Source organism: Vigna umbellata, chromosome 7, assembly GCF_029865625.1.
Source record: "Vigna umbellata cultivar VRB3 chromosome 7, Vumbellata_1.0, whole genome shotgun sequence".
NCBI lineage: Eukaryota > Viridiplantae > Streptophyta > Magnoliopsida > Fabales > Fabaceae > Vigna > Vigna umbellata.
The window spans coordinates 42,328,736-42,352,916 of record NC_142171.1 but is presented as its reverse complement, the minus strand read 5'-3'; the positions used below and the strand labels follow the sequence as shown (position 1 = coordinate 42,352,916).

The 24,181-nt window shown below is 29.5% G+C and overlaps 3 protein-coding genes across 4 annotated transcripts; 1 reads left to right on the top strand and 2 right to left on the bottom strand.

The window, feature by feature from the left end:
• Window positions 1-3,795: 3,795 nt before the first annotated feature.
• On the top strand, window positions 3,796-5,795 carry LOC148196043 (bidirectional sugar transporter N3-like). The gene is made up of 6 exons (XM_088093758.1): window positions 3,796-3,960; window positions 4,333-4,369; window positions 4,505-4,718; window positions 4,835-4,996; window positions 5,149-5,268; window positions 5,352-5,795. The coding sequence occupies exons 1-6, from the start codon at window positions 3,909-3,911 to the stop codon at window positions 5,577-5,579; spliced, it is 813 nt and encodes a 270-aa protein (XP_087949884.1). The 5' UTR covers window positions 3,796-3,908; the 3' UTR covers window positions 5,580-5,795.
• A 4,755-nt stretch (window positions 5,796-10,550) lies between these two features.
• Window positions 10,551-13,745, bottom strand: LOC148196042 (putative U3 small nucleolar RNA-associated protein 11). Its single transcript, XM_088094708.1, has 8 exons — window positions 13,607-13,745; window positions 13,435-13,526; window positions 13,267-13,358; window positions 13,074-13,167; window positions 12,890-12,969; window positions 12,016-12,099; window positions 11,046-11,145; window positions 10,551-10,958 (listed from the first exon to the last, which is right to left on the bottom strand). Exons 3-8 carry the CDS (start codon window positions 13,305-13,307, stop codon window positions 10,866-10,868), a joined length of 492 nt encoding a protein of 163 aa, XP_087950834.1. The 5' UTR covers window positions 13,308-13,358; window positions 13,435-13,526; window positions 13,607-13,745; the 3' UTR covers window positions 10,551-10,865.
• A 6,865-nt stretch (window positions 13,746-20,610) lies between these two features.
• Window positions 20,611-23,749, bottom strand: LOC148196041 (bZIP transcription factor 12-like). Of its 2 annotated transcripts, XR_015780895.1 has the most exons (5): window positions 22,842-23,749; window positions 22,377-22,562; window positions 22,244-22,282; window positions 21,872-21,901; window positions 20,611-21,122 (listed from the first exon to the last, which is right to left on the bottom strand). XR_015780895.1 is itself a non-coding variant. In XM_088094707.1 (4 exons), exons 1-4 carry the CDS (start codon window positions 23,394-23,396, stop codon window positions 21,039-21,041), a joined length of 741 nt encoding a protein of 246 aa, XP_087950833.1. In that variant the 5' UTR covers window positions 23,397-23,747; the 3' UTR covers window positions 20,611-21,038. The 2 variants fall into 2 exon arrangements, 1 of the variants encoding a protein (XP_087950833.1); XM_088094707.1 differs by lacking the exon at window positions 22,244-22,282 and having other exon boundaries at window positions 22,491-22,562; window positions 22,842-23,747.
• Window positions 23,750-24,181: the final 432 nt, after the last annotated feature.

Sequence of the window (24,181 nt, the reverse complement as noted above, 5' to 3'; positions counted from 1 at the left end):
CACTTTTCTCGGAATGACACATGCAATTAAGTTCAATAACTCTTTTGTCATTACTCTGATTAATTTACTTCTTCATCCATCCCTATCAACTATTTTATCAATATATTTTAGTTTTAGAATATATATATATATATATATATATATATATATATAATATATATATATATATAGAGGTCCTTATACACCTGGATTAACATGCTTGTTTAGAGTGAATTTGACCCCACTCTTTTATTAATATTTTTATCTTTTATTTATTTCCTCTATTAACGCCTTTATAAAAAAAAAAAATTTTTTATTATTCAACGTGGGTTTCCCAACACTATCCTTTATAAATAAAATTAATTTTTTGTATTACTCTATATGAACTTGTTGATGCTATATAAATAAAATTTTAATTTTCTTTTATTATTTATCATTGGTTTGACCAAAACTACTCCTTTATAAATAATTCTTTTATTACTCTGATTGAGCTTGACTCACGCTCACCTATATAAATAAAAATTTAAGTTTATTTTATTATTCAGTATGTGTCTGACTAACTCTCAAATACTTTATAGATACAATATACTTTTTCTATTTGCAATTTGAATATGCTAGATGTTTAGAAGAGTTTAAATTACATCAATGAACTTTGTTAATTACATAAAAATATTTCATTTCCAAAAGTAGATCACAAAAGCATGAGCAATTTATTATTGTTATTTATATTTTAAATTTCATTCATTACTTTTATATTGCTCAATTCAAGGTAATCAAAGTGTAATCAAATCAAATATTTTCATATATTTGTTCAAAAAGATGTTAAAGCAAACGAAACAAACATAATTAAGACATGTAAGATTTAAAATAAAATGTTAAACTATTTTTTTATCAATAAAAATTAATTTATTAAATAGGGAGAATTGGATTTTTCCAAGTCATACAAAGAAATATGAACATTCAAGAAAAAAATGTTTCTTTCTTAGCAATCAACTAAAGCAAGCCTAAAATAATGAGTGTGTTTATCAACTTATGAGTCATCTTTAACTCAAACATATATCGTATTTCAGTCTAATAACAACAAACGCAATCGTTACCCACACGGCTAAATACATGAAATTCGTATGACATACCTTATACTAAACAACTTGGTACTAAGAGTATATAAACTAAATGACAATAAATGCTCGAGACAAACCAATCATTATTAAATCAAGTTTAAAAGTTCAAGAAAAGGGTGAAGATTTAACACATGCGCAAGAAGTAAATGATAGGAACTTAAATAAATAAAAAGAAATATAATCTCATTTTCTATTTTTCTAGTTCTAATCATTACAATATTTATAGTAAAAGTAAAAATTCATCTAATCATCTTTGAAGTCTTAAATGATAAATACAATTTCTTTGAACTAAAACTACATCTTTCTAAGTTAAAACTAATCAATTTATGGTGCCATCACTCTCATACCCGTGTAAAGGAAAAAATGCATCTCTCATCGTGTATTTATGAAAACTTCAAAACGAAAAGAAAAGAGTTAAAGACTCAACGATATCTTCAAAACAAGTATATACAGTGAATACTCGAAGATGAACACAGATGCTTACTTGTAAAAATAAAAAACATTGAACTTTCACTTTGAACAATATCTTTAGACGCCTACACACGTAATTTCACAAAGTTATGGTATTTGTATTATGGCATTTTAGTGTCCTCCATCCGAGAGTTAATTTTTTGTGAAAGTGCGAAAAAAAGGCTAATGAAAAAGAATACTTTACTTGCACAGCTACAAAATGAGTAAAAAGTACTTCTTGTAACTTGTTTAGTTAAGGAAATCATTTCTATTAAGAGATTAAATATAGATTAAGTTTATTAACTAGTTTAAAAAAATTGTTCATGCTTTATTCTCTTAGGTTCTACTTTAGATGTTTTTGAACGAGTTCGGTCTACTATATCTAAAATGTGTTTTTATGAAAAACACTTTTGAAAATTTACCAACACAATTTATACTTTTACTTTGTTTTTGTTTCAATAGTCACATTACATTTTTCCTCCTATTATAGAAGTTATTTATATATATTTTCATAAATTAGAAAAATCTTGTCGAAATAATTACTCCACATTTCACTAACTATTTCTTTTTTCATGATCAAATTGTATTTAATTTTAAATTCATTTCGAGAATTTTGTTCACTTTGTGTGAAATCTATCATTATTGGTTCTATTTTGGTTCTATTTTGAGATTTCTTATTTTTCAAGCCGAGACCTACAATCTAGATAACCCAATCATATTATTCCTTTTTGATCAAAATATTTATCTTCTACCCAAAACACTGCAAGTATATTTACTTTGTTATGTACGATTTTATTATCATATTTCAGTAAAGATAAAAAAGTTAAAATGTTAAAGCAATTGCCTTTAGAAATAATTTGATTCTTTACTCAATGATATGGAAGTGTAAGAATTCAATAATATTTGGAAAAATGAAAACTCTAGAAAAAATAAATAATGGGAGCATAAACCAAAAACAGTACAAACCACTTGTTTTCATTTTCATTTTAACATGAGAAACCCAAATTAAATCAGTTTAACTTTGGTCAAGTTAGAAAAACACTCTGATATCTTAACAACTTTTTTTAATATTTTTTTAACAATAAATTATGTATCACTATTTTATTGATCGATATATTTGAAACGGACCAATCATAAGCTACCACATAAACTGTTGTAAAAGAGGTGTTAAAAAAGTTGTTAAAAGAATATTTTCCTTAAAAAAAAGCAACTTTAGATGAAAATATTATTTTATATATTTTAGTATGAAAAAAAAAAACTTGATTGTATTTGTAAAAATAAAAAAGGAAATTGAAGGATAAAATAGTAAATGTAAAAAAGTGTAGGAAAAAATGTGTTGAATGTGAAATTAATATTAGGAAGGTTAAATTGAAATTGTTTAAAGTGATAATTAATTATGTCCCTTTATTAAAGAATAAAAGAACAATGTTATATTACGTGTCAAGAAGAACATAATGCATTTGCGAGAAACAGAGGAAGATGTTAGCGTAACACGGAAAAGCTTGAATTGCATGCAGTAAAGAGAGTTTTGCAAAGAAGGGAATCGCAAAGCAGAGAGGCACAACAAAGGTAAAGGCGTGGAAATGACACAGCATTGTTGAATCGAAGAAGCTTATGCGGCAAAGCGTGTTAGAGAGAAACCGCTACGCATAGCTTTTTGGGAAACCTCTCACGTGAAAGCATCACATATTTAGTATCCTATGCCCTATGACCTTCCCCTTAACTCATAACGTAAATCATCTTCACGAAGTTTTAGAATTACAGAACAATATATAATTATTAGTCCATCATGAACCGTAATTCTTACCTTCCCCCTCACGTGTTTTATCTACTTCTACAAGCGTGTCTTTTGTGCAAAAGTTAATGGCAGAAAAAACCATTATGCAGAATGCAAGTGTGTGGTGCATTAAATTATGTGAAACTTTAGTTTTCGTGCCGTGTCTATTAGCTGAATTCCACTCGGTGAAAGTACAATTTCGTAGGATATACAAAAATCATGGTTCAAGTTGCATGTGAACATTCCTAAATTAGGTAATGTAAATGGCTTGCTACTACGCTACCTTCTAAAAACATCAATCAGATCAACCCATCAAACATGCATGCCAAGTACACCCTAATTTCACTTCTTCGGTTAAATTAATTATTTAATTTTTGTCTTTTTAATCTTTTTTCATCATTTTCATGCCCCTTTTCTGTATCCTTTGTGTATATATAGGGCATGCAGGGTTACTCAACCTTCACAACCTTCCGTGTTCTTGCATGTCATTTTAGGGGTTGAGTAGCAAGAAACCCAGTTAAGGTTTCTTAACCTATCAACTCCTAAACCTTCTCGTATATTTTTTCCTCAAAACCAAAAGCATGGCTATTCTCAACAGTCAAAATCATATGGCCTTAGCCTTTGGCGTTCTAGGTAAAACTGATCGGTCTTATCATCGCTCTCTTTCACTAGTATAATTTTCTCCTTGTTGTTTTTCTTTCTAGATCTGGTATTCCAGTACCCCACGAAAGTTGCTCCACCAAATTTAATGCTTTGCTTCCACTTCTTCTCATTTTCCTTATCTTTTTCCTCCAACCTTTCCATTTAACTATATTAATTCAAGAACAACCCTTTGCGTTTCATTTCCATCCACTAATATAACTCCTAGAAACCATATAATAACCTGATATAATTTCCATTATATCTAGAATTTTTTTTCATGCACTGTGTTTTACTATAATCAATTTTGACCAACCTCATTCTTTCTCCAAAAGCCAAGAATTTAACACATATTTTGATGTGCAGGGAACGTGATCTCCTTCATGGTGTATTTGGCTCCCCTGTAAGTATATGAACACAGTGTAACGTCCACCTAATTATGAGACTGTTATCGTTTCTTACAATTTCCTTTGAATAGGTTTTAGGGTACCATAATGAATGTGAATGGTAAATATCTTTTCCTTTTCCTAATTTGTAGGCCAACTTTTTATCGGATTCACAAAAGGAAATCCACTGAAGGTTTCCAATCACTTCCTTATCTGGTGGCACTGTTCAGCTCCATGCTTTGGCTGTACTATGCTACTCTCAAGCCAGCTGGTGCTACTCTCCTAATTTCCATTAACTCAGTGGGAAGTGTCATTGAGACGGTTTACATTGTCATGTTCTTACTCTATGCCACCCATGATGCCAGGGTATATTCACCTGTCACTTTTCCAAAATGTTAATCAAATTATAGGAAGCCTCAAATCTTGTTACAGACTGACTAACGCTGATGAGCGTTACTGGTTTTCTTTTTTTATTATTGCAGAAGTTAACCGTTAAATTGTTTATGGTGATGAACGTGGGTTCCTTTGCCTTGATCTTCACCGTCACCTACTTCACTATGCATGGTGCCCACCGAGTCGCAGTCGTTGGATGGGTTTGTGTATCTATTGCAGTAGCTGTTTTTGCAGCACCCTTGAGCATTGTGGTGAGTAAACTTCTTACCATTTCCATTGCTATTTCCATGCTTGCACCACCTTCAATCTCATTACCCTAAAGGCTTAAAACAATGATTGTGATCACGATATTTTATACTGCAAAAACTCTCTATCACCCATTGATTTCTTGATCTGCAAGCAGGCACAAGTTATTCGAACCAAGAATGTGGAGTTTATGCCCTTTAACTTGTCGGTTTTCCTGACGCTGAGTGCCATAACGTGGTTTTCCTATGGTTTCTTCCTCAAGGACATATGCATTGCTGTAAGTACATGCAGACACAAAAATTCAGTGCCATAGGTTAACATGAAAACAAATTTCATTCTTTTCTTGGTATGTGTAAGCAGGTTCCAAATGTGCTGGGTTTCGCATTGGGACTACTTCAGATGCTGCTGTATGCCATATACAGAAACAGTAAACCGAAGAATGTTGCAAAGGAGGAGCCAATGAAAAATATTGTTGTGGTGAATCCGTTGGGAACGTCTGAGGTGTACCCAGTTCAAGTAATCGACAAAGAGAAAGAAGGTCCCAGAGAAGACGAGAAAGGTGTTGAAGCAAAGGAACGCCCGGCATAAACATCGTATATACTATGCTCAGTGCTTAGGAGCACTTCGAAGCATCCTAGGAAATAAATATTAATAGTCGGTGACTGTTATGTTAAATTCTAATTCTCTTGCTATCTATGAACTATGGTATGGTGTACCCTTCATCATCAAGAATTTTCATAATAGTTACCTCAGTACAGCACCTGCAGTGGATAGAAAAAGGATTATATTTATCTTTTCAAATCATTGTCTTTGACTTGTTTCAAAATTATTGAATACCCTTGCGTAATCTTATGAAAATGCTCTTAAGTGACATATAATTATACCATATATAGATAGAGAACCTCACCTTTTAAAAGTTGTTAATATTCTGTTTTTGATATAAAGTGTAAGTTTAAGAAAATATAAATTATAAGGTTTATCATGCGTATAAAGTTGTTAAATATTTTTTTTCAAGTATCATGAAATCCGTTTTACTTTAGAATTAAACTAAATGGATTAGGATTTGAGATTAGGGATTGATTATAATGAGAAATGAAATTCAATTTCAATAATAACTTAGATTTGAGTTAAATGAGTTAGAGTTTTCGAGATGGGAAGATGAGATTGAGTTTCAAAGATGAAGTAAAATGGACTTTAATCAAATAAGAAATGGACCACCTGATTGTTGTTGAAGAGAAAGGAATTCATGATTTCATTTTGTTAATAAAAATCAAAATATAAGATAATATGGGTCTCACCAACCTTTCAATAAGTTTTCTTAATAAAATTAAATAATAATTAGCTTTAGATAACCAATCTTTAAACACGTTTTTTTTAAATCAACTAAGCCAACATAAAACTTTTTAATTTTAATTTTTTTTTCAAAGTATCGAAATATAAAATATACATAAAAAATAAAATTTAAAATAGTTTTACATGTTTTAACTCAGTAAAAAACAATGACACATTTACATTGTCAAAAAGGATCCATCAACTCAACATTGCTTGAGAGATTTTGGATTCGTGCAAGAGATGTAGGGTTCAATGAAAAATGAACTTCGCCTAGAAACTTGGGATGGAGGGAAATGGATTAGGGATTTGGCAGGGATTATGGATCAAGGAGTGTGCTTCTGCTGAGAAATGAGATTCAATTTCAGTGATGACTTGAGATTCAGTTAAACTAATTATGATTTTTGGATTTTGCTTCAAATGGGGAAATGAATTTGAGTTTGAAAGACAGTTTTTTGACGAAATAAAATGAACTTTAACTATAAAAGAAGAAATCAATCACACGTGATCATCGTGAAAGACAAATTGAAATTAATGTTTTCATTTATTTCATAAAGAGTAAAAAAAATGCACCATAACATCATCCTAGCCAATGTTTCAATTCAGTCTCTTTATAACGTTAAATAATAAAATAATAATTTGATGCTAGCCAAGCCAACTTTTAATTTTTTTTTCTAAAATATATTCGGGCTAAACCCATGTAAAACTTTTTAATTTTAGAAATTTTCTCAAAATTAGTATCAACTAAAACTGAAATATAAATTAAACATAAAAATAATAAATTTTAAAATAATTTTTAAAAAATTACATGTCTACACTACAAGAGGGTCAATTGACTCAACGTTGCGAAAGAGATTTGATATGGTATTTATCTTATATATTCATACTCTTTTCATTAGGGATGACAAAGTGAGTCAAGACTTATATGGATCAATCTATTAACCCATTCAAAATTAGGAACCGACTTAATATTTTTAATATGTTAATCAGTTTTGGTATGACCATTATGACTGCCAAATTTGACTGGCCAAAGATAAGACTAGACAAACTTACTCATTGATCCTTTTGTTTTGAAATTAAAAATTAAAATAAAAATTAAGAGATTAGTTCTTCTATTTTATATTTTTTTAAGGAGGTAAATATGTAATAATATATAATTTAAATTATTAACACCTATAAATTATCTTTCAATTATTAGTGATAAATGTAATTTAACACGTAAATGTAATAATTTAATTTATCTAAGTAAAAATATTAATTAATCAATTAAAAGTTTATAAAATATTTATATGACTAAATATACTTTATTTATATAAATATATATATATAATATATATATATATATATATATATATATATATATAAAAGTTAGTCTTCCATTTGATAAGACGAGTTACTAATTTGATTCATTTTCTCGTGAAAAACACTTTTACCTAGTTTTTTTTTAAACCAATAGTGGGCTAGACCATATAGGTCCGATAGATCTGTTTTGTCACTCTTACTAGTTTGAAAATTCTTTAATGTATTCTTAATTGACTTTTGTCATCTTATAACCATCATCAATATTATTATTGTTGGACGAGCCAGTTTGTGTTTTCTAGGTGACCGACAAAAGTTTGCATTTGTAATTTTCGTTTTATGTTACTTTTATGTTATTTTGGACTTCGAGTTTTATTTTAAGGTTTTTAGGTTTTCTTAAACTTATGTGCCTATATATAGAGGTATTAAAAGTTGACGTAAACACTTTTGAGTCATATTATATGTATTTTCATTATTTGAGAGGATTATCTTAGTTCTTGGAGTAGAACTCTGATTCTTATCAAAGATTAACATCCTTGTGGTGAATATTCACTTGAATTATCAATGTGCTAAATTGTATTGTCCCCATCATTGTCTTATTATGCATTCTTCCGTGATATATTTTTCTTGTGCCTCTTAAGGATTCAAATTTAGAAGCAATTATACTCTTTCCAGAACAACATTGTATCATCTGGAATCTAAAGCAAGGTTCTGATTTGAATATTCTCTTTCATCTTATTTTTCTGTCATATTAAAAAAAATTATTTTATCTAATTCTGTTAAGATTTTAATTTTTCTTATTCTTTGCTTAAATTGTGTTTTTTTACATTTGATTCCTGAAAATTATCTGCTTTTATGTTTTTTGTTAATTGTGGTCCCAATTAACTATTTACCTTGATCTTGTATGATCTTTGGTGTTTGAAAGACAATTTGTTTGGTTTTCTTTATTTGTGTGTTGAAATGCAAAACTGAAAAAAAAATAGTGGATCCAAGTCAAAAGGAAACAAATATATATTGAAAGAAAAAAAATTAAGGATTCTGTAAGACCCGGGAAATTCCAATGTAGTAAGGGAACAATGGTAATCATGCAAAATGTTTTCTTTTATGAGAAGGCTTGCTTTCATAAGGTGTTGTATAGCCCAATTGCTAAAAGCTCCTTGTGAAGAGTTGATGGTTTTGTTGTCAAACCTTGTTGAATGCATATTTGTTTCTGTGTTTACGTTTTCCGGGGAAGAAATCCCTAAAACTGAACGAAGTAGTTTATTTCCTTAAAAGTAAGGATTATAAATTATACAGTTTCCTTACCTGAGAGATAACCAACCCATTCTAGAAAGCCTAAAATAGTTTCAAACTCACCATTAGGATAACTAATCAATAACGAGTCTGATAGAGGACTCAAACATCACGTGCAAACACAACAAGCTAACGTGCAAAGGAAGACAACATAGACTAAAAAGAGGAGTAGAAAATCAAGTTACTTTATTTAAGAAACTGATCAGTTCAAATTGAAAAGCTCACTACTAAGACCAATCAAATGGTCTCAATTATTTAATTAGACAAGAGGATGAGAACTCCTAGTGAGAAGTCAAAGAACTCTAAAACAGTGGTTCTAAGGAGATGATTTATTTTAAAATTATAACTATTTATATTAAAATCGTTTAATATTAAAATAGTCAAGTCCACTAATTTTAAACTACTATCACTTATAAAATGTTGTTTTCTAAATCTTTACCGTATATAAGGAAGAAAATAGATAGTAACACGTGAACAAAACAAAACAACGAGAAATCAATCATAAATTCCCATAATAAAAATGATAATGTATAAGTTAGGAAGAGATGAAAAGAAAATAACAGGAAGGAAGGCTAATAGATGAACAAAAACAATGAAAAATCACAAACTCCCACGATAAAAAATAAGCATGTAAACATAAAAGTGTATAGATTAGGAAAATAAATATTCTATGAAATGACAGATTTTTTTTTCTTAACTGGGTGTTTTCATCAAGGTTTTCTTTCCTAATCCAAAGCTTCTATCATATTATTATTTCATTTTCTTTTTTTGTGTCACTATATTAAGCATTATCACAATGCCTTAAAAACGTGTTAACGATTATATATATATATATATATATATATATATATATATATATATATATATATATATATATATATATATATATATATATATATATATATATATAATATAAATATAATAAATAAAAATGTTAATAAGTATATACAATCGAAAGAGACTTACGGACAAGCACAATTTTGATCTTTGAACGCATTAGTATTAAAATTTTTTGAATGTATACTAAAGGTGAGAACATTAAAAAGAATTCATGCAAAGAAGTAGAAAACTTCAATTTAAAACTTCAAGTGAGAAACTTGTGGATAGAAATAAAGCTTGCGTAGACAAATTATTGGTATACTATATAAAGCCAGAAGAATATACCAAGAACAAGTGAGAATAGAAAAACAACAGCGATATTGTGAAAGGTACCATGAACGAAAAGAGAAGAAATTAAGGTTAAAGTATTAAAAAAATGTAAAGGAACTGTGATATATAATAATTACCTTTAAACTTTCAAGTAGTTACTATTAACATATAAAAAATGAAAGGACAAAAATTCAAAATTAAAGGACGTCACTGCTATTCTATTTCCTCACGAAAATCTTCTGTTACAAAGATATTAGAAGTAAATTGTTTTAAAAAAATGTAAACCAAAAAGTAGTATTTCCTTTATATATTGTTATGTTCCAGATGTCAGATATAAAAATATCATAGATGTTAGGTAACCTTCCAAAATTAGCTGCTTAACGACTCTGTAAAATGGAACACCAACGTCTTGTAAACTTTATTTGCATACATCCGGGAACCATGTCTAAAGAATTTACAGCAAGGTACTATGACAGTTACATGGAAAAGTTGCACAATAACATGAAAATGTAATATATCTTACTAGACTTACAAAATTTAGTCGCCACAACATCAAAGAAGAATACTCAAAAGAGTAAACAAAATGGTTACATGATAAAGGAATTGTAAACAAGAAAGCGACAGTTATTGGCACCAATAGTGATCCCAATTAATCGTATTAATCTATGACTTTCTATTCTGCGGCTACAAAAGTTGATGTTTCCTCTCTATATGTAAAATCGCCTTCTTCATTGGACTACTCGGACCCAACCCACAAGTATTTAATCATTGTGCTAAATAGTAAAAAGGCCAAAAAGAACTCAATCATCGTTTTCTTTCAGCACGCCACTTGTACACTGGTTGACTAGTTGGACAGACAATCTCATCCTCAGTTAGTTTGCGTTTCCTACCATTTTTCTGTTCATAGATGGAATATTCTTTCTGAGAATTCTACCTCAGTAAGAATTAAAAAGGTACACAATAAACTATGCAAAATATCACTACCTGCAACTCCTTCTTCATTGCCATATCCATGTAGATTTTCTCTAGTTGGCTGAGTCTATCTTTTCTTGCTTCCAACTCTTTATAAGACCGATCTGTTTTCCTTTATAACCAAAGTAACTTATTATAAAGCTGATATGGTAGTAGAAATCAAACAAAGAGAAAAAGGGGAAAGTAACCTTAGTAGTACTGCAGACAAGTACCAATATCTTAAGAAATTGGAATTTGAGCTTAATCCAACGTCACAAATCGAGTTTGATAAAATGGAAATTACACCCATATATATATATATATATATATATATATATATATATATATATATATATATATATATATATATATATATATATATATATATATATTATAATTTGGTCATATATCTAATCGATAAAAGATCTTTAATACATTATAAAAGAACTCGTGACCTGATTTACAACCTATTTAACCCAACACAAACAATCTAATATAGCCAAATAAGAGAGAACTAATAGCAATCAATCTGACCATAATTGTTATTCATATCTCTATTTTGGGTTAAATTATGTCAATCATTCCTACCGAAAGACCAATTCTCAATAAAATTGCACTTTAAAAGGCATGCAAATATATAAACAATAAACTTGTCCTTATGATCGAATCCTCAACCCTAGTCACTAGGGCGTGATTGCTAAGACTCAGAACTCACGTTACTGCAAAAACATCTTAATATTGTTGGCATTAAAATACTTAATAAAATTAACAATCTTAAAGCACATTGAAGAGAACAAATAATAATTTCACACAGCATATTCCTGAAAAAGTTTCAGTAGAGACAAATCATTTATCAACTTTTTTTAATCTACCACAAGACATCAAATAAAACAATTGACCAAAGATTGTCAAGTAATATCATTTAACAAAAGATGTTTAATCTCATACACGATGTCAGAAGAAAAAGGAATTAATTTTAGTCTTTAAAGCCAGATGTATGTACCTCTTAATGCCAGTAGGAATATTATCGATAGTAAGAGGAATTTCACTTTTTGAATATCTTGATTGTAATTCTTTAGCCTCTTCCCTATACATGACAAAAATTAAAAAAGTTAGCGATTCAGAATAAATTTGTGGAATGAGGATGGGATCTACAGTATAAACATATAAAGAGCAAGAAAGGGAATGGGAGTAGAGGTAGAGAGGTAGTATGTCAATCAATAAATCAAGAATGGAACCAAATAGCTGGAGAAAAGTAAACGAGTTTACTACTCAAAAAAGATATCTTAAAAACATGACTATGGGACCATTTGAAAATACTTCTATGATATATATAAATATAGACGCACACACTTGCTTCTGATATGGTAAAGTATGTTCAATATGACATTATGGCTATGATAAAAAAATTTGGTAAGCAATTTCCATTTGTGTGTGTAAATGTTATTTGTTTATATAACCTACTTTACCATTATATAAACAAATAACATTTACACGCTCACAAATGGAAATTGCTTACCAAATTTTTTTTATCATAGCCATAATGTCATATTGAACATACTTTACCATGTCAGAAGCAAGTAAAAATTTGTGATCAGGGGTCTAATACAGGATAAAAACACCACCCTTTAAATTTTGCATACCAAAGTTTTTTTATCATAGCCATAATGTCAAGTTGAACATACGTTTTATCATCTCAGAAACAAGAAGGAAGTTACAAATCAGGGGCTTTATACAAGATGAAAACATCACCCTTTAAATTTTGCATAACTAAATAAGAACTTTCACAACAACTAAGTACACCAATAAAATAAAACATATTAACATTCTAAAAAATCAACATGCTGATCACAGAATGATAGCTCAGAAACTCATACCTGTCCTCAGCAAAGAAAACATGTTTGTTTGCAGGTTGATTTTCAATAGAGTGTAGCGAGGCAGTTAGCCTTTCAATTTTCTGCAATGGAGACCAAAACTTTCCCAATTAAACCTACACTGTCACAATATTTCGTGCAAAAACCCCATTAAAAACAAGATAACAATCCAAAACAAAGCCCCCACCTTTCTCTCACTCTGAACCTTCTGAAGAATGTAACCCATGTCCTGCGTCTTCATAAGCATAAGCTCTTCCTGAGTGTACTTATTTGCTTCACTCCTACTCAAGTCAATAAGCAAATATAACAATCACGACGACGAAAACAACAACATCAAATCACAGAAAATCGAAAAGGCCATGTAGCAAGTCATCAATTACTCTGGTCTGTGAACTCCATCAACTGTTTTTGTTCTAACCATCTTGAAGTAAAACTCATCTTCATTCCTATTAGCTGCTTTTTCCCTAAGTTTCTGTAAAACAATAAAAATTACAAAATAGTTAAAGCGGAAGGAATGAGAATTCGGTGAAGAGAGAGCGAAACTGTACCCGTAAAGTATCCTCTTTCTTGTGGAATGCTTTAGCACGTTGGACATAATCCTTATGCTTTTCGAGCAAGCCGAATTTTTTTCCTCGCTGACCTAATGAATGAAAAAAAAGGAAATTGGAAAAAAGCGATTTTGATTGAATGAATAGTCATTGGTGGAAAGAAGAAACTCACGGTTGAGAACGCTCTTTGTGAGCACGACTGGGAATGGCGTTTCGAAGGGAGGACATGTTTGGTTTTGGTCACTCCTTTGCAACGATGGCTTCTGCGTTTGCTTTTCTTTTCGGGTAATAATAATAACAACCTATTAACCTGTTGTTTAAATGGGTCGGCCCAATCTACAAATTGCTTTCTTTTTTACACATACTTTCTTTCTGCATTCTACTTATTAGATTCTATTCTCATACTATATAATTCAGAAATATACACTCAATTTTTAAATTCGTAATTTTAAATTTTAAATTCGTTATAGACTGTGAATTTTTTAATTTAAAATGTATTTATAAATTATTTGAAAACAACAGTTTCATGCAACTAATCTTAATATTTCCTCCACTACTACCTAAAATTAGCAAGAAGAAAAGTAATCACTAATGTAACAGAAATATAATATATACATATATATATATATATATATATATATATATATATATATATATATATATTCTTTAGCGAATTTTACTTGCACATTTTTCTATATATTTTAATATATATAATTAAAATAAATACGTATATTAAATTATAATTTACTAAAATAAATTAGCTTATAACAAGAAATTGTGACTCAGTGCTAGGACAGCTATGTTTTTGCTAGTAAAATATAAATATACAATATTTAACATTTTATAATATATTCTATAATTAAGGTGTAACTTTGTTTTCTATTATGATATTTGGGAAGTCGAGTTTTATTATTTGAGTTTTTTTATTTTGTCATTTTTATTGACTAATATTCTTATTGTGCTTGGATTTTATTGTTTTTAGGAAGTTTAGTCTGGTTTGTAAATTGTGTCATTTTTTTTATAATCTAAAACAATCTCCACATATTTGGTTTGGAAAATTTAGCCATGTTATTTAAATTTTTGGGTTGAAATGGCATATCATTTTGTCTTTTATTGTTGCACCTTTTCTAAAAAAATGTTTATTTAATGGTTTAAGTTGTCCATGTAACCGTTATGGGGAATGATGTTGTTAGATTATCTCAATTAAAGGAACACATATGTAATCATTTTTAGAAGGATTAAGTCTAAAATATTTCTTGACATAGAAATAGCTCAATTAAATGAAGGAGTTGTAATTTGTCAAGGATTTTTGCTCTTAACATCTTAAAGGAGACAAACATGATTATTGTAAATCAATAGATTGTTCTATACATCTAAATCAAAAATTAAAGATAGAACAATGAGAATTTTCTTTGACCATTTTGGTTGGAAAACTTGTTTATCTTATGAGTACTATACCAAATTTGTCTTTTGGAGTGGGAGTTGTAAGTTAGTTAATGTAAAATCCATGTATTAATCATTAAAATGTTGTTATCCATATTCTTAAATATCTTAAAAAGAATCTAAAATAAAGTCACTATATGAAGATAAAGGAAATATCCAAGTCTTTGGATATTATAATGCTCATTAAGGTGGTTTCTTGAGAAGAAATGTGATATCTTGAAAGAGTAAGAAACATGACATAATGTTGTTACATAGTTAATAGCTTTAGATATAGGACAATAACATTCCTCACTTGTGAGATTATATGGAAAAAACAATTACTCTAAGAATTAAATTCTTGTGAGATTCAACCAATGAAGATGTTTTGAGATAACCAAGTTGTTCACATTACTTCCATTCCATTGTTCCATGAAAAGACTAAACACATAGAGATTGATTATCACGTTGTCAAGAAAAAGTTGTTGTCTAAGAAAATTTATACTAATGATCAACTTACAAATATATTAACAACATCCTTGTGGATACCTTAGATTGAAGTTTGGTATATACAATTTGTATGATCTAGTTTGAAAAAAAAAATGTTAAAATATTTATTAAATATAGGTAGTTGTTAAAATAGATATTGATGAGCTATTAGCATTAATTATCTAGATATTTTTGATATAATTTTTTTCAAATAACAAAAATAAGCGGAGAAATAATCAATCTCTTAAACTTTTTTTTCTCATATTTTAAATCTTAAGCTCTATTTAATATATATTTTAATAGAGATGATTATTTTTATATTTAGATCTCTTGAAAGTCTCACATCGACTAAGGTCAATTTATAATATATAAATGGGTGCAAACCCCACCTTATAAGCTGATTTTATAGGGTTGAATTAGACTTAATTACATATTTTTTCCTAATTCATAAACAAATAATATAAAATAATTACATACTTTAATTACCAACAATAATAATCCTTAACACATGTTCTCACAAAAAAGAATTGATAGATCTAGTGTCAAGTAAGGAGACTAGGCTACTCGTTTTTTATAAATATTCCAGTGTTCACATGTCTCAAAAGTTGATAATAGTAATTTTTATATTTAAAGTATTATATTTAAATAAAAATAAAAATTTAATACTTAAATTATTTTATTCAAACAAAATATTTAAAAAATTAAACTTTTAAAATAGAAACAAATAAACTTTAATATATTTCAATTTTTTAAAGATTATAAATTATATATCTAACTAAAAGCTAACATGTGTGTGCTGAATAACATGTGGGATTATGCACCAGGGTTGTTTGTGGTTTGTTTTCTCAAGTGCGATGTTTAGCTTCCACTTCCACGTTACATTTTGTAAGTTCTTTTTTTTTTTTGGATAATGATACTTTAACAACATTTTGACACTATTTACATGTCATTCTGTGATTGGTCCATATGAAAAGGATTAAAAAAATTTAAAATGACTTGGAAATGCTGGGCAATTGGGGTTGCAGGGGTTTCAATTTAGCGGATTGCACTTTTGGGGTTTCAAAATTTTCAAATATTTTTTTTTTGAGAGATAACCCACTAGAACGAGAAAGAACGTCCTCCCACCCACAAACCTCCCTCGATCACAATCGGCTGTTCATCGACAAAGGAGCGTTCAACGAACTGCCACCATTCACCAGAGTGTTGTCTGTCGCCGTTTTGCCATTTCACCATTTCAAACCACCAACGAATGCGAAAACCACCATTGACGTGGTTTTTGAAGCTTTCCATCGTTGCTTTCGCTAATCCTTTCAACTTGTTTGGTGGGTTTTAGTTGTTTTTAATATTTTTTTACCATTTAGAGGTTGTTGATCATTTTAGGGTTGTTGTGATTTTTGGGTGCAAAGTTTCAATTTTTTGTGTTTGTGATTGTTGTTGGGTTATTTTGACTTATCTTTTGTACAATGTTTCTTTAACAATCATGGATTTCATTGCACAACAACCTCAAAACAATGTAAGTAAATGTTGTATAGAAATTTTTGTAGTTTCTTTCAATAATGTTGGTTAATGGTTGTTTTTGTTGAAAAATATTTGTAGAAATGAATTCAAGGTTTGCAAAAGAGGTCTTCAAGAGGTAAAGGGAGCTAACTCAAACTTATTTCTAAAATTTTTTCTAGATGTTGTCATGATGAAGTGTATGGAAAATTGGTTTGGTTAAATGTATGATATGATTTCAAGAGGTTGATTGAAATGAGTTATTATCATGACTTTGATCTATGAAATTTTATATGAACTTTATGATGAAAGACTTGTGAAAATTGATGAATAAATGTTGGATTGATGGTGGATTTTCATTCTACCATGTTGATATACATGTATATGAAGTTTTTGATGGATTGGATTGTGAAATGGGATAGAAAATAAGGAAGTTTCAACTTACTTTTTATCAAATAAGAAAATTGTGTGTTTTGATTGGTTAATGAATTTTGGATGGATGAATTGATGGATTATATAAAAATCTTTGGTAAGATGGAAATATGGTGAGTTAACCATAAAATTTTGATGTTATAAAAAAGGTTTAATATCCTATTTTGTCCCAAGTTTCGCTCAAAAATGTCAAATTAGTCCATCCTTTAAAAAGTGCATCAATTACGTCCCCACTTAATAAAATTTGCATCAATGAAATCTCTTCCGTTAAATCCATACAAACGGCGTTAACTATTTTTCTTTCTCTTTTACTTTTCTTCTATTTTTCTGTGCAATGCAAATTTTTGTCAGGTTTTTTTTTTCTCTTCTACTTTAAATACTCTCTCCTCCCATATCACTCAAATACTCTCTCCTCCCATATCACTCATGTAGCCCCTTACCTCCCATGCATACTCTTCTTTACTTTCCATTCTTCTCTCTGCTCACTCCAATCCAATTTTTCCAACCCAAGGCACCTTCTTTCTTTTAAAGATCAAGAACAAAACTTTAATAATCCCATTCTACAATTTTCTCTCTCCACATTTTTCCTTGCTTTTTCGATACAATCTTCTCCCTCCTACAAATAGAAAACCAACCCATTGCTCTCTCTATTATGATGCCTTCCTTCATTCATCTCTTTCCTTCTTAAACTCTAGAAACCACTAAACTTTTCTCCTTTTTCTCTTTTCCATCACCTAAATACCTACTCATCTAAAATCACACTCTCATACATAAAACCTTCACTTCTCTGTATGCAAAACTCGCTTCCACCCCACGGTCATTCTCCCTACTTTTCTACTCCTTCTCTTCTCATTATAAAGGGTTGAAACACTTACTTCTACCAATTCATCTACACTCCCTCACAACATTTTCAACTCTCTTCTCCTTTAGATTCACATCTACTCTTCCACCTTATACTCAACCTGAACTTCTATCCACCTTTACAAATGGGTATACAACAGCGCTAGCCAGAGGGGACCATGTGCTGGTGTAGCCTTTTGGCAACTATTTGTTGAAGGAATGGAAAACATGGCTGATGGTTATGATATCATCTTTCAACGGAATCCTTCCACTGCCAAAATCATCGCCCAACAGTCTTTAAGGATGTCTCGTATTCGATAGTCATATGTTGTACAAATTGTTTTTTAAATCAAATAAATGATTATCGTCTACAAGCTATAGTAATTATAAAAATATGACATGTTTGATTTGCACTCTTAGGGTTTGTAATATTCTTTGGTTGCCATAAATTACTCTCTCGTGTCTCTTAAACTTATGTTCTAATTTAAGAAGTCAAAAAGATAATTTATCACTTAACAGAAAGAAAGGAACAACAAGAGGAGATCTTTATTTTATTAGAAACTTTAATTAATATGTTAAAATTTCAAAATAATTATGTGTGTTTTTAATATATATACATAAACAAATAAAAATAAAAATTCTAAAAGGTAAAAGTAATAATAAAAAGAAGTAGTGGTTGTGACTTGTCCTTTGACAAAACACCTCACATAAATTTTTCACATTAGATATTATCTTTTCTTATTTTTTATTCTTTTTTTTTTAAAATAAAAAATTTATTCTTTTATTTTACCTATGTATTGTATATATATAATAAATATAAAATTGTCACTCTCTATATTATTTTAATATTTTCAATTTTCTCTTAGGGCAATCACCCTACCCTATTTATTGGATCAATTTCAATGAAACTAAAAGGTTATTACGGGGACTAGAAAAAAAAATGGTTAAAAAGGTTCTATAAAGAATTTATATTAAAATGTATATTAAGTAAAATCTGACAAAAACCTGTTAAAACCTGCCTTGGAGAGAAAAAGTAAAAGAAAGAGAAAATAATTAACACTGTTTGTACGAATTTAACGAAAAGAATTTCATTGATACAAATTTTATTAAGTAAGAACCTAATTAACGCACGTTTTAAATAATGGATTAGACATTTTTGAGCGAAACTTAAAATAAAATAGAGTATTAAACTTATAAAAAAAAATTATGTGTGAAAAGTGATAAATCTTATCCTATCATGCAAATCGGATTCCCCATGTTGACGTGAGATTGTGGTTGAAAGTGAAGTAACATGAGCATTAAGTTTAGGGGTTCATCCCCAAAATTAAAACACCAACTACCATTCTCACCTCCAATCCCACTTTTCCGTGACCAAAATTCAAAAACTATGTCTTGTCAACTGAAAGTGCAGGGTTGTATTTTAATATTTTATTTAATTAATTTAGTTTTAAATACAACATACTTATTAACAACTTATTTCATACTAATCTATTGTCCGGTCTCTACTGAATGACATCTTATTACTTATTTTTTTAAATATTATTATTAAAATATCAATTTAGCTTTTATTTTTGAAGTAGATTAATATAATCTTAATTTTTTTTATTAAATAAAATTTCAATTTTTGTTAATTTATTGTTTAAATAATTAACTATTTATAAACATAATATATCATGTTATTTGTGATAAAATAACTCACGTATCAAATCAATATTAATAATAAACATGATATGACGTAACAATATCAAAGGTTAATGTTACATAATAATATTTTATATTAAATAATTTCTTCTTTTAAAATAAAAATATCTTCTCCAAATTAAAACCAAATTTAATATTTATATAAATTTATATTAATATTTTTATTAAAATTAATATTTTTACTAAATATTTTTAAATTCATTTTTAAATCAATTCTAATTATATTATTAAAATATAATTATTAAATGTATCCTAAAATTAATTTAAAAGTAATAAAAAACTTAATTAAAAAGATAGAATTAGAATTAGTTTAAAGAAATTAATTATTTTTAATCCAACTCTATCGTATATTTTAGATGTAACAAAAGTCAAACATAAACTTAACAAGTATATTTTAATAATATAACTAAAACTGATTTAAAATGATTTTAAAAACATTTAATAAAAAATCTGAATTTTAATAAAATCATTAAAATATTTATATAAAAATTAAATTTAATCTCACACAAAAACACAAAATCATTCCATTTAAAAAGTTAAAATTAAATCAAAATAAAAAATATGAAGTTAAATAATTGAATAAATATAGATATTCAATTAAATACAAAACACATATCATACTTGACACATAATTATTTTAAAATAAAATAAAATAAATTAAATTAAAAAAATCATGACCACATATTAAGATTTCAATAACAAAACAAAAACTACATTCAACAAACTAAAAGAATAAAAATAAATTTTAATTTAATTTTTTTAAATAAATATTTAAACTCAGCACTTATCTTAATTATTAAATGAGAGGTAAAATGACATGATATTTTTGCAAAAGTAACTTGTCTTATGTGACATAAGTGATCTTTCAGTCTACATGAAATCTGCTAAACACTATTGATGGAATTCTCTGACATGTAACTCATCCACTAATCATGACATCCAAATTGCCTAAATTATCACACCACAAACTTTTATTTGAACTCTTCCTACAAGGCCTAATCCTGACAAACCCCACCCAGAACCATGGATCTTCCTTGTAGATCAGTGGAAGAATACTTTCTAGTTGAATTAAATTACTTGGATTAATTGACTCCAGCTTTTTTTTTTTTTCTATACAATGTAACTCCGAGAACCTGCAAATGCAATGACATTCAATCTCTTAAATCTTTCCCTCCTTATATCTACACCAAGTCACAGCCTAGTTTGTTGATCAGATGGGTGATGAAACATCACAATGATTGAGCTGAATTTACTCTCCGAAGTTTCTTTCTGGGTTTAGGCATCACTTCAACTGGAATTATGTACTCCAAGAGCTACATGAAATGAAATTAGAGAATATAGAGATTAGATTGATAACACTGTTATATCAGTACACATAAGGTTCCAAACTTGGTTATATCATTTTTCTGTTATTACTACTTCTTGAGGTCGTCATTCTTGGTGTATAAATTATATAGATCTATTTCTTCAAAAAAGAAGATTATATAATTAGAAACAATCAATCGATTAGGCTAGCAAAACAGGAAGATAAGAGACTATTTCATCATGTTATATAGAAATTCTGCTACTGATGCACAAATTCAACCAAAAAGTATAAAATTTAGACACCGATATCATAAACAACAGGTTCAATAAATCGGTATGTATAAAGTGTAAGGTAAGAATATATGAAAGTGTAATACAAGTAAGGGATATCTATTCAATACGTATGATAGTAGGGACAATATAGAAGACATAACATTTTATGCAATGTAGAATAAGAATAAAAGTCATGGTCACTATTATGCAGAGTTTAGTTGATAAGGGCAAGTAAATAAGTTCAAGCAGAAAAGGATGACTACTGACAAAAACTAATCCCAAAAGAGAGTATAGATTGCATTTAAGACAGTTTAGTATAATTTTTATCTCAGAACTAAAGCTTATGCTTATTGTTGAATCCACGTTTCTAAGAAAAAATAAATAAATATAACTTCGCTTCTATAATGAATACATGTTATCACAACACAGTTTCAAGTATACCAGATAATGAACATGTCTAAAAGAGAGGATATCCATTACAGACCTGTTTCTTCCTCTGCCTTCTCATCTCAGCCTGCATTCAAGACCCAATATTTCAAAATCCAATAGAAAACAATTCAGATTGCAGACACAAAATTAAACAATCTTTGACCACAAAATAAAGGTTTACAACAGACAGGATTCAAATTCACAAATAAAGTTGTATTAACCTAAGGGAAGTTTCAACTTTCATCAGTCAAATAGAGAAAGCCAAATCATGCAATCCACAACTGCACTCAAAGAATATTCATATAATAGAATCTCCCTAATCACTGCTTGAACCAAACCAATTCTATGCTTTTAACAAAACTAATCATTCAACACAAGAGTCCCCCAGCGCAAACTAAAAAAGAATAAAAATTCCAACTCCACTAACCATTTATTCCCATCCTTCTTCTTTCTTTTTTTCTGATAACTGCAATTAGAAGTTTAGAAGCATAGGCTACCCAGTAAGAACCTAAAGCGTTTTTACAAGCTTTAATTTTTTTTCAACAGGAAATAAGACTAACCTTACATCGCCTTTGCCAAAGGATGTACCATACAACAACTAAACAAGAGATGATTAACAAATACTGAAAAAATAAGAAGCCCAATAAACAAAAACAAAATCATCAAACCCTCACCTCTTCGTTAACTAACCGGGCGTTCTCTTGCTCCAGCTGGTGAACAAGATACTCAAGCTCCGATGTATAAGCCTGCACAGTAAAGGAACATCCAAAGAATAAGCTCCAGAACAAAACCCAGAAATCAAAACAAGACAAAAATCCTAAGTTTAATCCACTTGGTTCCCAATCCCAATCAGCTAAGTCCAACCTCGAAACTAGAAACCACATTGAACAAAAGATTTTGGACTTCCCACAAGAATCCCTGTTCAATAAAAGTGAACACATTTCCGAACAAGGATTTCATCCCAACCTACTCTGCCAAAGATTAGCCCTTTGTCTAACATCAAACAACGTTAGAAGGGTATGTACCTGCTTGCGTTCCCGGGACCTAGCAGCGGACTCTCGATTCTTGATCATCCTCCTCTGCTTCTGAAGCGTGGCCTTGTCCACCGGTTCCTCCACGACCCTTCTCTTCCCTTTGGGAACCGAATTGGTGGGCGCAACGCCGTTTCCAAAGGGTTCAACGGAGGAAGATGAGCCTTCGGCGGGCAGAGGGAGAGGAAAGGGGAGAGAGGAAGAAGGGGGCAGAACCCCTCTCACGTCCTCCTCTCTGACGGCGCCGGCCTTGGTGAGGAAATCCTCCAGGGTAATAGCCTCGTAGCCCTCTGGGGCGGTGGCGTTGACGGTGGCGGCATTTCTGTCTCCGGAGACGGCGGCGGCGGGATGGTGGGGGTGAGCGCCGGCAACGATCTCCTTCCAGACATCGTCGACGGTCTTGGCGGCTGAAGGGGTGATGGACTTGAGAAGGTCGTCCATGGAGGTTGAGTGGTGCAGATCGGAGAGGAGAAGAGAGGAAAGGGGAGATATAGAAGAGTCGCGTGGCAGATCCGGATTCGTCGAGACAACAACCTTCGACGACGCCATGCCGCTTTTCAAGCCTTCTTTTTTTCCTTCTTCTTTCTCTTTCTTCCACTTCAACTGTCACCAAAGATTACAGACTACTTCCATTTCTTTTCTTATTAATCTATTCACCCTTTCACTGTATGTTTTTTTCTTCTTTAGTTTTGGGCACAAACCCCACAAAAAAGAAAGCAAAGCATGGATTATGTACTTGTTATTCTTCTTTATGTTATTTTTTTCTACTTACTCTCTCCTTTCACTTTACATGCCATTAATGAATCTCATTCTTATTTCTCTTCAACGCTCACATGTCTTTCGTGATTTACTTCTCTGTTTTTACTACTTCCTCTTCTCTCGTCTAATTCCTTATTCATGTCTTTTCTTCATGCTAATATCTCTTTATATGAAATACTAAGTACCATTCAAACGGAACTGCAAAAACTTCTAAGAGTTTATTTTGTCAAAATGGCAGGGCAGACAAATTTGCATTGCTAAATAATTTAAATAATAATAATAATATACGCATTTTCTCTCTGTATCTAGATCACACTAGAAACTGACATATATTATAAATTTAGGTACAATTTTTTTCTTTAATTAATTTTTCTTATTTTTAACTTCAAATATAATAATAAAAATAGTACTAAAAATATAGTAAATATATTTATTTATAAATTGATAAAGTCATAATATTAAATATTTAATATCATTAAAAACTAAAATTATATATTATTATAATATAATGCCAACAAACATAAAAAAAACAAAATATCAACTGAAAGAGCATAAAAATAAAACTGTCAATAAAT

What these genes read in the sequence shown, in the direction of transcription:
- LOC148196043 (XM_088093758.1), top strand. Translation starts at nt 3,909, where the DNA reads ATGGCTATTCTCAACAGTCAAAATCATATGGCCTTAGCCTTTGGCGTT. An exon ending in ATGGTGTATTTGGCTCCCCT is followed by an intron (nt 4,370 to 4,504) that starts GTAAGTATATGA and finishes CCTAATTTGTAG; the next exon opens with GCCAACTTTTTATCGGATTC. An exon ending in ATGCCACCCATGATGCCAGG is followed by an intron (nt 4,719 to 4,834) that starts GTATATTCACCT and finishes TTATTATTGCAG; the next exon opens with AAGTTAACCGTTAAATTGTT.
- LOC148196042 (XM_088094708.1), bottom strand. Translation starts at nt 13,307, where the DNA reads ATGGTTAGAACAAAAACAGTTGATGGAGTTCACAGACCAGA. An exon ending in AGGTTCAGAGTGAGAGAAAG is followed by an intron (nt 12,970 to 13,073) that starts GTGGGGGCTTTG and finishes TCTCCATTGCAG; the next exon opens with AAAATTGAAAGGCTAACTGC. An exon ending in CAATGAAGAAGGAGTTGCAG is followed by an intron (nt 10,959 to 11,045) that starts GTAGTGATATTT and finishes ATCTATGAACAG; the next exon opens with AAAAATGGTAGGAAACGCAA.
- LOC148196041 (XM_088094707.1), bottom strand. Translation starts at nt 23,396, where the DNA reads ATGGCGTCGTCGAAGGTTGTTGTCTCGACGAATCCGGATCTGCCACGC. An exon ending in GGTCCCGGGAACGCAAGCAG is followed by an intron (nt 22,563 to 22,841) that starts GTACATACCCTT and finishes TTTACTGTGCAG; the next exon opens with GCTTATACATCGGAGCTTGA. An exon ending in CCCGGTTAGTTAACGAAGAG is followed by an intron (nt 21,902 to 22,490) that starts GTGAGGGTTTGA and finishes TCTTGAATGCAG; the next exon opens with GCTGAGATGAGAAGGCAGAG.